The sequence below is a fragment of the Eubalaena glacialis genome, chromosome 1 (assembly GCF_028564815.1).
Source record: "Eubalaena glacialis isolate mEubGla1 chromosome 1, mEubGla1.1.hap2.+ XY, whole genome shotgun sequence".
In the NCBI taxonomy this organism is placed as follows: domain Eukaryota; kingdom Metazoa; phylum Chordata; class Mammalia; order Artiodactyla; family Balaenidae; genus Eubalaena; species Eubalaena glacialis.
The window spans coordinates 160,909,768-160,924,259 of NC_083716.1; the positions used below are offsets into that span (position 1 = coordinate 160,909,768).

The 14,492-nt window shown below is 35.0% G+C and overlaps 1 protein-coding gene across 1 annotated transcript in view; it reads left to right on the plus strand.

Moving 5' to 3' along the window:
* Positions 1-14,492, plus strand: part of RIF1 (replication timing regulatory factor 1) — a 49,316-nt gene that overhangs the window by 14,350 nt on the left and 20,474 nt on the right. The window contains exons 11-21 of the mRNA XM_061183851.1: positions 814-931; positions 1,589-1,753; positions 2,233-2,343; positions 3,022-3,084; positions 3,346-3,446; positions 4,948-5,010; positions 7,939-8,012; positions 8,234-8,414; positions 9,760-9,867; positions 10,237-10,386; positions 14,221-14,320. Of these exons, the coding sequence (XP_061039834.1) occupies positions 814-931; positions 1,589-1,753; positions 2,233-2,343; positions 3,022-3,084; positions 3,346-3,446; positions 4,948-5,010; positions 7,939-8,012; positions 8,234-8,414; positions 9,760-9,867; positions 10,237-10,386; positions 14,221-14,320 (1,234 nt within the window). The remainder of the gene's footprint in view (positions 1-813; positions 932-1,588; positions 1,754-2,232; positions 2,344-3,021; positions 3,085-3,345; positions 3,447-4,947; positions 5,011-7,938; positions 8,013-8,233; positions 8,415-9,759; positions 9,868-10,236; positions 10,387-14,220; positions 14,321-14,492) is intronic.

A 14,492-nucleotide genomic window follows, 5' to 3' on the forward strand; every position in this document is an offset into this window, starting at 1 on the left:
TTTTATTTTTTTTGATGTGATTTTAAAAGGTTTTTTTTTTTTTTACTTTCCCTTTCTGATATTTCAATGTTAGTGTAAAGAAATGCAACAGATTTCTGTATGTCAGTCTTGTATCCTGCATACCTTGCTGAATTTGTTTATCAGTTCTTCCTCAAGTATACGTGGATTTTCTTTTTGGCAAGTTCTCTTTAAATTTTTAATTGCTTAATATATTAAAGTTTTTAAACTTGATAGAGCATGAACTGATTAAAATTGGGCATTGATTGTAACTTGTAACTGGGGTCATAATTTTTTCAAATTCTACCATTTTAAGTTCCTAGTAGGCTGATCTTACCCAGTTGTCCCACCCATTCCTTGGCATAATCTACTCATTGGCTACATTTGACAGGTATTGGAATGATCTTAGAAATAAGCTTGGAGTTGTCTTAGTTCATATTTTCTTAAGGTGTTTTTTAAAATGTTTAAAATGGTCTGTCTACCAGTAGCATTAAAACTCACGTAGATGTTATTTGTAAAAGCTGTAAAAGCTATTTATGTGTATAATTTTCCATCTGGAATGTAGAGTTGAAATTTATAGATAGTACATATTTAGGGCAAATATATTTGTAATAAAAATTTTCACTTTTCCAAGTTTCAGGTTTTACCCTGTGCATCAAAAAGGCCAATAAAATTTCAACATATCAAAACAATTGAGATTGCTTCTTAAGGATATTTAACTGTATTATGCAAGACTTTTAAAAAATATGGCAGTTATACATATTTACAGATTCAGTTCCCTCCATCTCTCTTTTTTTTTTTTTAAAACCCCAATAGGTCTGTGTGCCTCTGATTCAAAGCACAATAAGCATTGATTCTAATGCTTCACCTCAAGGCAGTTCATCTCGTGTAGCTACTTCTCCAGCTTTAAATCCTGCGACCCCTGTACACAAAGGTAAGAGATAGACCTACTTGGGGTTTTTTTCCTTTATTTTTACAAAACGGCTTTGAATCAAGTCTTTGCTCCGTGTAATTCACATAATTTTGGCTGCCTTATCACAAAATCGTTTTGTTTTCTGTATGTGTTACTGTGTACTGCTGTCATTGCATTATTGTAGTTGGATAAGATCAACTTTTTTCCATTACATTATGTGAAGTGCATTACAGACTCTTATGTTTGTTTCAGAATTAGAATCTTAGAGTTATAATTAAAAATATCAGATCTTAACAGCTGTAAGGAATGTGGCTTAGTATGTATATCAGTGTAAGAAAATTATTTGCTGTTCCTATTTTACATTAACTATTCTGAGTCAAATTTTTATATTTAAGTTTTAGGAATGCCTGCATATTAATGTTAAGGTATGGATTAATGTCTGAGAATTATCTTCATTTAAATGGTGTGTGACACTAGTCTTATTCTTAACCTAGTAAGATTAGTATTTAATTAGGAACTCTGTTGTGGGCTTTAAACAAAAACTCTTCAACTTTTATTGAAAAACAAATTATTTACTTTTAAAAGTATATTGCATTGAAATGAAGTAAACAAAATGTATTTATTTGGGTAACTAATTTAATCGTACATAACTTAACAATTTTGTTTGTTTGTTTAAAGGTGCTTCTCCATATGGAGCTCCCCGGATGAACTTGAGTTCAAATTTTAGTGGAATGGCCACAATCCCCTCTATACAAGTTTTGGGGCTTGAAATGTTGCTTCATTTTTTGTTGGGTCCAGAAGTCTTGAGTTTTGCTAAGCAAAACAAACTTATGCTGAGCTTAGGTATTTAATTGTTTTAAAAATCATTTCAATTACTAACACAGTTCAGAACACTGTACTTTGGGGTGAGGAAAGAGATTTTATAAATCTTTTTTATAAATTTATTTATTTATTTATATTTGGCTGAGTTGGGTCTTCATTGCTGCGCACGGGTTTTCTCTAGTTGCGGCGAGCGGGGGCTACTCTTCCTTGTGGTGCGCGGGCTGCTCATTGCAGTGGCTTCCATTGTTGCGGAGCACGGGCTCTAGGCGCGCGGGTTTCAGTAGTTGTGGCTGAGCGTGGGCTTATTTACTCTGTGGCATGTGGGATCTTCCGGGACCAGGGCTCGAACCCGTGTCCCCTGCATTGGCAGGCAGATTCTTAACCACTGCGCCACCAGGGAAGTCCCTAAATCTTTTTCATAGAAAACATATCAGACCACCTAATGTTTTACATCGAGAAATTTATTTGGTTTTGCATAATTGTCTTTTTTTCTCTTTTAGAGCGACTTGAACATCCGTTAATCACCAGCTCTTCTTTTTTTTCCAAACATGCAAATACATTTATCACTGCTGTTCATGATAGCTTTGTTGCAATTAGAAAAGATGCTTCTGGTAAATATTTAAGAGAAGATTTTTATTATTTAAACCTGTGTTTAAAAAGAAAAAATAGTAGATATGTATATAGTGCCACCTGTTTCCAGATTGTGCTGCAGGAGCTTTACATATAATTCATTGAATCCTCACAGCAACCTTCTGTGTTAGCCTATTTTGCAGATAAGGGATTGTGTTGTACTGAGAAGTAAATAACTTGTGCAGAGTTCCATAGTAAGTGATGGAGCTATGATTCAGACCTAGGCTCTGTGATTTTAGTATCTACACCTAAACTGCTGTGTTCTAAAGCCTATCAAGTAATGATGACGTTTTAAAAATTAAATAGTTTGCTATTGTACTGGTTGGAAAATTTTTTTCTAGTGGCTTTCAGGTATCCTTCTCAGTCTTTAATCCTTGTCTCAAAAGTGAAAGGTGTTCAACACAGAAAATAACAGTCGATGAAAAAAAAAGAATTACCCTGAGTATGTTAACAGTCCTTTTGAAAAACATTTCTTTCTTTAAACAAAAATGAGGTGAATAGTATATTGTAAACTGATTACAAGGTTGACTATTACAAGGAGAATTATATTTTAAATTTTTAAGTATTGCTCAATTTATTTCTGTAGTATAAGCTTGAAAGGGAGAGCTTTTGTAGTCACATCTATTTCATTCTAAAGTACCTTTTATTTTGTTTGGCAGATGCAGTTGTCAATGCTATTTGGAAGGAGCTAGTTAGCTTGGTGAAGTCAGTTATTGAATCTGGTAAGCACTATAATGATCAAAAGATTTTTATAGCACTCAGTGAATTGTTTGGCTTACATATATATAATTAATTTTAAAATCATTTTTTGAAGTATCTTATCTTCCAGGCTTTACCTTTAAACAAAGCACTTTAGTAAATAAAAACAAAAAAATTACTTTTTAATAGCTCTCTGAGTATATATTTTTACCCCTGAAAAGACTGTATTTTCACCCCTAAAAATACATGGTTAGAACTGTACCCCTCCTTTTCCTTTTTGGTAGGTAACAAAAAAGAGAGACCAGGTTCTGAAGTTTTGACTCTTCTATTAAAATCTTTGGAAAGCGTAGTGAAGTCAGAAGTATTTCCTGTATTGAAAACACTGGTAAGTATAAGACCTATATGTGCTGGAATTTTAAAACCATATTCTGAAATTGAATTTTATATTGAAGGTACTATCACAGATCAGGATTTGGGAAGATATTATATCAAGTACTTATCAGCAATTTGGCCCTGTAATAAATGCTGTTCCATTGACTAAATAGAGTCATTTGAAACCTTCTTAATAAAGTAAATGATGACAGTGGCAACTACAAAAATCTTCCAGTGTGATAGGAAAAAGAATAGGCCGCACAGAGAAAATGGGATAAGGGGCATGAAACTTGAACTGAAGAAACTCAGATGAACACTAATTTTGTGACAAGATTGCTGAGCTCCACTGATTGTTAATATGTACATTTAAAAAAATATCTGGTAATAATCTTGGAGAGCTTTTGCATTTAAAATATGTCCTATATAGTAGAGAGGGAAAAAGTGAATTGGATATACTTTTTGTAATAGTGAGTTTCCCAAAATAAACTGCAGATGGAACAAACCACACCCGTAGGTAGATTCTGAGTGATTCCTTTATGTGCCATGACAACCATATCTACTGTGGCAATAGAGGATAGTGGTTAATAGCAAGGGCTCTGGTACAGACTAGGTTGAACCTCAGCCCAGCTATTAACTGCATGAATTTAGACACTCTGTCTACTCTCTTGTCTCTCTATAAAGAAGAGATGTAGTAGTAGTTCATAATTAAATGAGTTGATAAATGCAGAGCATTATGGGGCTGGAACAAAATAAATGTGTCAACGAATGCTAATTATTATCATTAGTGTCTGTTCAAATGAGAATATGTGAAAGCTTATTTTCACTAACAGTTATTTTTGTCATGTTATTCACTTACGTTATATAATTCAGGTTAATACCAGTATAATAATATTTTTGGATGGCAGTTTGGTAATCTCTGTCACATTTGAGAGGCGTGTCTTAGATACAGCTTCTAGTTAGCAGCTCTTTGAAATACTTCTGGCACTAGTGAGTACATAATTGATGGCAGAATTTCTTTTTGTAGTATAAAAAATGAAAACAGCCTCAAGGACCATTAATTTTTAAAAAGTTTGAACAAATTGCACATTTGTTTATCAGTTAAGAATGTGTCTACATAGACTGATGTGAAAACTCTGTAACACAGTCAGGTGAAGAAAATTAGTTCCGGAGTATCTTACAGTACAATATCATTAATGGTATAAAACAACAGGTACAAGACAGCCAGCCTAGGAAGTTATGTTTCTCTCTGTACTTACATATATGGAAATTTAGGTCTAAAAAATAAACTCCAAACTGATAACATTGATTATTCCTAGAGATAAGAAAGGACTTCATCATTTTATTATTTATATTTCTGTATTTGAACATTTTAAGGTAATGAGAATGTATTTACATTAATGAACAAACATTACTTATAATAAATTGTTAAAAATATAGTTAATACTATAAGATTTTTACTAAGTAAGGTACTACTTTTACGGCTAATGTACAGTAAAACCTTTTGTCTTTCTTAGGTTCTCATGGAAATTACAATTAAAGGACTTCCTCAGAAAGTATTAGGTTCTCCAGCATATCAGGTTGCTAATATGGATATTCTTAATGCAAGTATCTTAAATGTAATGATACTAAATTAGCTAATAAACAAAAAGATCCATGGTATTTTTTTTCTTAAGGTAGTGAAACTTAGATTGCAAAGTTCCAAGAGAATTGAATTTGAATACGCTGATTATGTTAAAGGAAAAAATGATAGACAAAGTACAGGCGTACCTCAGAGATACTGCAGGTTCAGTTCCAGACCACTGCCAAGAAAGTGAATATCACAGTAAAGAAAGTCATATGAAATTTTTCGTTTCCCAATGCATGTGAAAGTTAATGTTTACACTATACTGTAGTCTGTTAAGTGTGAGTAAATAGCATTATTCCTAAAAAAAAAAAAAAAGCCTTAATTTAAAAGTACTTTATTGCTAAACAGATGCTACCTATCATCTGAGCCTTCAGTGAGTCATCTTTTTACTGCCGGAGTGTCTTGTCTCCATATTGATGGCTGCTGACTGATCAGGGTGGTGGTTGGTGAAGGCTGGGGTGGCTGTGGGAATTTGTTAAAATAAGACAACAGTGACATTTGCTGTGATTGATTCTTCCTTTCACAAATGGTTTCTCTGTAGCATGTAATGCTGTTGGATAGCGTTTTACCCACAGTATAACTTCTTTCAGAATTGGAGTTAGTCCTCTCAAACCCTACTGCTGCTTTATCAACTAAGTTTATGTAATATTGTAAATCCTGTTGTTGCTTCAACAGTCTTCAACATCTCCACCAGGAGTAGATTCCATCTTAAGAAACCACTTTCTTTGCTTATCCATAAGAAGCAACTCCACATCTGTTAAAGTTTTATCATAAGATTGCAGCAATTCTTTCACATCTTCAGGCTCCAGTCCTAATTCTAGTTCTTTGCTGTTTCTGCCACATCTGTAGTTATTTCCTCCACTGAAGTCTTAAACCCCTCTAAGTCATTCAGGAGGGTTGGAATCAACTTCTTCCAAACTCCTGTTTATGTTGATATTTTGACCTCTTCCCATGAATCATGAATGTTCTTCACGGCATCTAGAATGATGAGTCCTTTCCATAAGGTTTTCAGTTTACTTTGCCCAGGTCTATCAGAGGAATCACTCTTTATGGCAACTATAACCTTACGAAATGTATTTCTGAAAAAGGCTTGGAAGTCGAAATTGCTCCTTGATCTGCAGAATGGATGTTGTGTTAGCAGACATGAAAACAACATTAGTCTCATTGTACATCTTCGTCAAAGTGCTTGGGTGTCCAGGTGCATCATCAATGGGCAGTAATATTTTGAAAGGATTCTTTTTTTTTTTCCCCTGAGCAGTAGGTCTCAACAGTAGGCTTAAAATACTCAGTAAACCATGTTGTAAACAGATGAGCTGTCATCCAGGGTTTGTTCCATTTATATAGAGCACAGGCAGAGTGGATTTAGCATGATTCTGAAGGGCCCTAGTATTTTTGGGGTGGTAGATGGCATTGGCTTCAACTTAGAATCACTAGCTGCATTAGCCCCTAATAAAAGGCAGCCTGTCATTTGAAGCTTTGAAGCAGACATTGGCTTTTCCTCTCTAGCTGTGAAAGTCCACTATGGCTGCTTCTTCCAATACGAGGCTGTTTTATCAACAGGTAGAAAATCTGTTGTTTAGGGTAACCACCATCATTATTAATTAAATAGCTAGGTCTTCTGTATAACTTGATGTAGCTTCTGTGTGAGCATTTGCTGCTTCACCTTGCACTTTGATGTTATGGAGAGGGCTATTTCCTTAAATCTCGTGAACCAACCTCTGCTGGCTTCACACTTTTCTTCTGCAGCTTCCTCACCTCTCAGCCTTCACAGAATTGAAGAGTTAGGGCCTTGCTGTGGATTAGGCTTTGGCTTAAGGGAATGTTGTAGCTGGTTTGATCTATCTAGACCACTAAAACGTTCTCCATATCAGCAATAAGGCTGTTCTCCTTTTTTACTATTCGTGTGTTCACTGAAGTAGCACTTTTCATTTCCTTCAATAACTTTTCCTTTGCGTTCACAACTTTGCTAACTTGCACAAGAGGCCTAGCTTTGGGCCTTTCTGACATGCCTTCCCTATTAAGCTTAATTATTTCTAGCTTTTGATTGAAAGTGAGAGACGTGCAACTCTTTCTTTTGCTTAAACATTTAGAGGCCATTGTAGTGTTATTAATTAGTCTAAATTCAATATTGTTGTGTCTCAGGGAATGGGGAGGCCAGAGGAGATGGAGAGAGACAGGATAATGGCTGGTTAGTGGAGCAGTCAGGACACATAATGTTAAGTTTGAAAAATCGTGAGAATTACCAAAATGTGACAGAGACATGAAGTGAACAAATGCTGTTAGAAAAATGGTGCCAATAGACTTGGTCGATATAGGGTTGCCACAGACCTTCAATATGTAAAAAATGCCATATCTGCAAAGCACAATAAAACAAGGTACACTCGTTATAATTAATGTGAAGAATTAAGTATGGCACTATTAATGGAACTATTTTCCTGGATTAAACAAAGGGTTCTAGAAGGAAAGTTTTCTCTTTGCTTTTATATAATAATAGTTTTGGTTACTGTTATAAATTTTGGAAGCTTAGTAACATTGGGTTACTTATGGTGAAATATATTTAATATCTTCTGGATGTAGGTATTGTTGATCCAGCAAGTTTTCAGTCAACATTTTTTTTATATCTGGAATCTCTCGCTGTTCTTCAGTTGCTCACATAGATGTTAACAGCTATGATTAAAATATAAAGAGCTTGCTTTTTGTGTGTAGTTTGTGGAAGTACATTTGCTATCATTTTTCTCATTTCCTAAGTAATTTCGAAAGTTAAATTTCTCAAGCTTAAAACGGTCATATTTCACATAATCGATTGTAGAAAACAAGTATAACAAGAAGAGTATACTGTTTGTAACAAGAAGATTGATTGCCATCTCCCATCTTTCTTCAGGGAACTCCTGCTTTGTTCTTAATTCAGTTAATTTTCAATAATAATCTATTGGAATGTGGTGTAGAAGATGAAAGGTAATTTTAAACAAACTATTTTGTTTATCTTGGAAAGTTTGTCATGTGATGAATGATATTTTTTTTACTTACACACTCTTAAATTTTTTAAAAATCAAAATAAGAGTTGGGATTCATTTTTTGGTTTTTTTGTCAGTTATTTTTATATCCTTGCTATAATGTAATTAATGTATTTTTGAAGAAAGTACAGTTAATGCATAGTTGAAAATTTTTTTCTCCAGGTTTTTTCTCAACCTGGAAACACTTGTAGGCTGTGTTCTTTCTGGTCCAACTTCACCACTAGCTTTCAGTGACTCTGTCTTAAATGTTATTAATCAAAATGCAAAGCAGTTGGAAAACAAGGAGCATCTTTGGAGAATGTGGAGTATTATAGTCACCCCATTAACTGAATTGATAAATCAGGTATGATATAAGTTAGCTGCATGTTTCCCCCAAATTTAATATCTTCCCTTTTTTTCTTCCTTGTTAGAGCACAGGGGTATATGAATAGAAGTTTGTATTTGAATGGAAGATATTGCATATTTTTTTCTGCAGGATTGGTTAATTTTCTACTCTTTAGATTAGTTGATTTCATCGTGTTTCTGCCTTATTCAAGAAAGTATAACTTAGTGGGGACTAAACAGTCCATTTTCTCCAGTAATTAGAAAGCCAGAAGGCTTACATGATATATACAGATTCCCCTGTTTATATCTTGGATTCTTTCATTTGTACTATGGGGAATAATATGGGTATCTTGACTAGACTGTATATTCTTAGGATCTCATGGTCGATGGGATCCTATGTTGGTGATTACCTCAAAGCCATATTGTAGTTCCTAAATCATTAATTGTTGAGAGTTGACTAACCCTTAACATTTAATTACTTTAAAAAGTGGCAGTATTGGCAGGGTATGGAGCTCAAGTTCTGTCACTATTAATAGTTCATCAGCTGCTTTATCAGTCTTTAAATGGAATTATTCTTTGGGAAATAGTCTGTTATAACTCAAATGGAGTGAAGACTCCAAAGAATTTATTGTGTGGTTATACAGTAGCCCTTATTTTGGCTGCTCGAGCCAACACTCCATTAAACATATTCTTCCCGAAGAAAAAAGTTTATGTTCCTAAATAGTTTCCCACTGTTTAAAGGATGCTAGAGGCCCTTTTTATAAGTCCTTGCTTGAATCTACCTTCGGTGTATAGTAAAAGATTTTGGAGTCACCTTTGGGATTCTTTTTTAGGACTTAAAACACAGTGCGTTGTTTCCCAGGATTGCTTAAAAAATTACCATGAACTGATGGCTTAAATCAATAGGAATTTATTTTTTAATACCTCTTGAGGCCAGAATTTCAAAATCAAGGTGTTGGCAGGTTTGGTTTCTTCTGGAGCTCTGAAGGAGAGTGTGTTCCGTGCTTCTCTTAGCTTCCAGTAATTCTTGATGTTCCTTGGCTTGTGGATGCATCACTTCAGTCTCAGCCTCCATCTTCACATGGCATTCTTCAAAGTATCTTCTGGCTATTCAACTTCCCCTTTTGTTATAAGGATGCCAGTTATTGGATTAGGGCCCACCCTAAACCGGCATGACTTCATTATTGCATGATTACATCTGCAAAGACCCTATTTCCAAAGGTTACGGAGGTTACGAGTTCACCATCTGTTGAACATCTCAACATTGGAGACACAATTCTACTCACTACACATAGTAAGATGTTACTACTTCGGGCTAGAATTAGATGGTAATTTGTCTAACTTCATTATTTTTCTTGTTTCAGACCAATGAAGTGAATCAAGGTGATGCCTTAGAACATAATTTTAGTGCCATCTATTGTGCACTGACTTTACCAATAAACCATATTTTTTCAGCACAAAAAATTCCAGCGGTAAGGCAAAGTTTTACTTGATGAATTTGCATTTTTCTGAAAATATTATGTCACCCTTTATAATGAACCCCTACAGTAATTTTACCTAAAACAAGACTTTCTTATGACCTATAATCAGCTTAGGAGAAAGGAAAGTGGTGAAGGAAGAGAGAAGTTCCTCTTGACCTTTGATAATTGCTGGTATTGTGGCATTATTATATTACAGTTCTTCAGTTAGAGCTCTGTGGAGGTGGGCAAACTCACTACCCTCTACTAGTGTCCTCTTTGACACCTTAAATGTTACCATGTTTTTAAAATGTTAAAGATGTATTCTGTTAGGTGTTTTGATGTGTAGATGTGTTTTCTAAATTTCTTTTTTATTGTTACTAGGCCACCATGAAGACCTTACTTAAAACTTGGTCAGAATTATATAGAGCATTTGCTCGCTGTGCAGCTTTGGTGGCAACTGCAGAGGAGAATTTGTGCTGTGAGGAACTTTCTTCCAAGATAATGTCCAGTTTGGAAGATGAAGGCCTTTCAGTGAGTTTATCCTGATACCTTTTTTGCGTGTAAAGGATTCTTTTCAAGTAAACAGAGATAACATTTGTGAACTGTCATTTACTAATGCTTTTAGTTTATAAGTAATGAAGTTAGTGTATAAAATGAGTAACAGCTTTGCGAGACAGTTTTGTGTCTTTGGACTCTAAGGTCCATGTATCAGGACCATTTAACAGTGATGTGCTTTTACTACTCTGTTGTGTGTCTGTGCCATTCTAGATGAACCATACAAGGACCTTACTGTCCTGGACCTTGCTTTATCATATCTGTTAGCTCTTTAAAGTCTACCCTCTAGAAGTTTGTAGATCTAAAAATGTAGGTCCCTATTCACTCCTTTCCCTTACTCTATAAAAAGAACAACTGCTGTCAGCAGTTTGGTATGTATCATTCTAGAATAGACCTCTTTCTACCCATAAGTTACATATTTATACTCACATATGTACATGAATACAGTGTTCTTGCCAGTTGAAATTTATTTATTACTCTGAAGAATGTTTTTTTCCATCTGAAAAGATAGATTTCTAGCTCTTAATAGTGGTTACCCCTGTGGAGAAGAGTAGAAGTATTTATAATATTCTCTTTTTAAAAATATTGACATAATTCTGATTATGGAATTTTGGTACTATAGTATTTGTCAGAGCGACTTTAAAAATGTAAATCAGATTAAAACACTTCTGTAGCTTTTTGTTGCATTTGGAATAAAAATCTGAACTGCTTACAACTGCCCTTGAAGCTTGTGCTTCCTTCTTCAAAGAATCTTATTTAATTAGTCTTGTTAATTTCTATCTGAGCATCTTGTTATCAAAATCGTTTGTGTACTTCATTCTGTAACTTCCCCCACACTCCATGAGGTTAGGGACTTTCTGTCTTGTTGATGTATATCCCTGGCTTTTATCTGGCCACCTAGACAGTGAATTTGGTGAAGGCTTTTATAATTGTTAGGGAGAAGCTTGACCCTCAGTTTTCACCTTTAAATTATTGTCTTGGGTAGGCTTACATCTTTGTTCTCTTCTGCAAGAAATGTAGAATCTATCAAGTTTTATAAAATACCCTGTTGGGATTTTGCTTGTCATTGGTTGGTTATATTGCATTTATAGATTAATTTGGAAAAGAATTTACATCTTTATAATGTTGAGTTTTTCTATTAAGGAATATTTATTTAATTCTAAACTTAACCAGGCTTGCTTGATTTTTTGGAAGTTTTTTTTTTTTTTTTTAATAAATTGATTTATTTTTTATTTATTTGTTTTTGGCCGAGTTGGGTCTTCGTTGCTGCGCGCTGGCTTTCTCTAGTTGAGGCGAGCGGGGGCTACTCTTCATTGCGGTGCTTGGGCTTCTCATTGCGGTGGTTTCTCTTGTTGCAGAGCACGGGCTCTAGGCGCACGGGCTTCAGTAGTTGTGGCACGTGGGCTCAGTAGTTGTGGCTCTCGGGCTCTAAAACGCAGGCTCAGTAGTTGTGGTGCATGGGCTTAGTTGCTCCACGGCATGTGGGATCTTCCCAGACCAGGGCTTGAACCCGTGTCCCCTGCGTTGGCAGGTGGATTCTTAACCACTGCGCCACCAGGGAAGTCCCGATTTTTTCGAAGTTTTAAAGCTGTTTTTCAGCTGTTACGTATGGTCTCTTCGCTGCCCATATTTGGTTGCTGCTGGAGTATATGAGCTCTATTGGTAATGTGCATTTCCGTATGTTAAACCAAACTTGTGTCCTTGAGATACCCTTCTTGGTCACAGTGAAAATCTTTTAAAACATTGTAGATAAGTGTTCTAAAATTTTTTGCGTGTATCTTCGTTAGTGAGATTGGAGTTCCTCATTGTCCAATTTTTGTATTTTGGGAATAACAGACATGTATGTGACTGATAACTCCTTGTCAAATATGTAACTAAGTAATTAGTTACAATTTTTAGGTTTCAGAAAATTTTTTATCACAGTTTTGAAGATACTGTTCATTTGTTCACTTCTGTAAAATTTTTCATTTTTACAAAATATACATCTAAGATTATTCTTATTTTTGTTACTGCTACTGTTACAAATGCATTCTTTGATACTAATTTTTTTAAAATACTTTTAAAAACATTTATTTTGGCTGCACCAGGTCTTAGTTGTGGCATGCGGGAATCTTTTAGTTGCAGCATGGTATGCGGGCTTCTTAGTTGTGGCATGCGAACTCTTAGTTGCAGCATGCACGTGGGATCTAGTTCCCCGACCAGAGATCAAAACCAGGCCCCCTGCATTGGGAGCCTGGAGTCTTACCCACTGGACTACAGGGAAGTCCCACTAATTTTTAATTTTTTTGTTATTAACCTCTTTTTTAGTTTGTAAAGTTTTTGGGTTTTCCTCTTGCCTTTAGAATTTAGATATTTCACCATGGTGTGTCTTGAGGCATCTTTTAAACTGTTTTAAGTACTTGGTAGACCCTTTCAATCTAAAGGGCTGTGCCTTCATCTCAGGAAGAATGCTTAGATCTTCAGGTGTCATCTTCTGTGTCTATTACTTTTCTTTCTTTATATCTGTGTTTTGCTTTATTTTTGGTACTGCTTTCTGGGAGCTTGATACTTCTGTTTCCATTCTTTTTCTGTTTAAATGCTGAGGTGTTTTATAATAGTTTTATTTTTACCTTTATGTTTTTAAGTGGATATGATTTCCTCTTTGAAGATAGTAGTTTTCTTCTGTTTGTTTTATTACCTCTTTCCTCATGGATTAGTTCTATTGGTATTTAGCACACCTTTTTCATATATTTGTCAATAAAGGTTAATATTGAACAATATTGGTAGCTGGAATGTGTTTTCTAACCCGGGAGAGATCCCCTGTTTTTCTGACTTTGGTAGCCAACTGTAGTTACAAGCAAGCTTCGCCTTGTAATTGTGAGCAAGAAGGAAGCACTGGAGCTTTAACATCTTTTCTATATGGGTGTGTAGGTTATCATCTGTACTGAACCTTCCGTGTGGTTTTCTTAGGTTAACTGGGGGCTCTCCCTTCCTCCTCTCGGTCCTTAACAGTGACTGGGGGAGGTTGTCTTTAGTGGCAGACATGTGAATTAGTCCAATTCAGACAATTAGTCCAATTAGGCAGTGAATTGGACAAGTGAAAGGTAATGGAGAATAAAAGAAGAGCAACTGTGTTATAGAACTTTAATTTCAGTAGTCTTTTAATTACCCATTTGATTTTTCTAATGACCATCATATCTTTTTCTCAGAACCCTCCCTGTGTCTTCTGTTACTCAGTTTCTTCTAGGAAAGCTCACTATTTTTGAGGTGTTCTTTGACTCATGGTGCTGGGATTTCCTTTGTTCTGTTATCAGTCTCCCTTGCCCCCCTGCCTTTAAAAAAAGTTTCCAGAAAGATGTCTGATGCTTCTAAGGGTTTATTTTTATTTCATTTGGATTTGAAGAGGGAGGAGGAAAGGGTATCGGGGAGCTTTAGCAACATTTCACATTTTGTTTTGTTTCTGCTGGGTTTAGTGAACACTTCTGTAATTTTGAAGAGAAATTTGGTAAAGAATCTAATTTTGAACCTAGCTCTTCCATTCTCAGTTTATTGGTTTATATGCTGAGTTTTATGGGCATCTTAAAGCTGAATTATTTTCCATAAATATTGAGAAACAAAAAAAAGATATAGTACTTGGCACACAGCAGTTAACTGGGAAATATTCATAACCATATACTTAATGTACCTTAAATGGTATAAGCTATGACATGTGTGTTACTATATGTTATGTGTGGGAGTTAAAGTCTTATATTTTTGTTCATGCTTACACTTTATATAAATCATGCCAGTAGTTAAAAGATTCTAATATAATACTTAATTATTCTTTCCTAGAATTTATTGTTCTTGGATAGGATCACTCATATTATTACTGTAATGGTTGATTGCATCGACTTTTCACCATATAATATTAAGTATCAGCCCAAAATTAAATGTAAGTATTTTATTTGCTTACCTAATATATCATAAACATGGCTCTCTGAACTGTTGTCAGGGCAAATCCTAATAGCTTTTCCCATCTCATTTTACCTACTTTTGATGCTGTGTAACCATGTTAGTTACTATGCTAGTAGCTCACATGCTTGCTCTCTTTCCTTCTCTGTGTG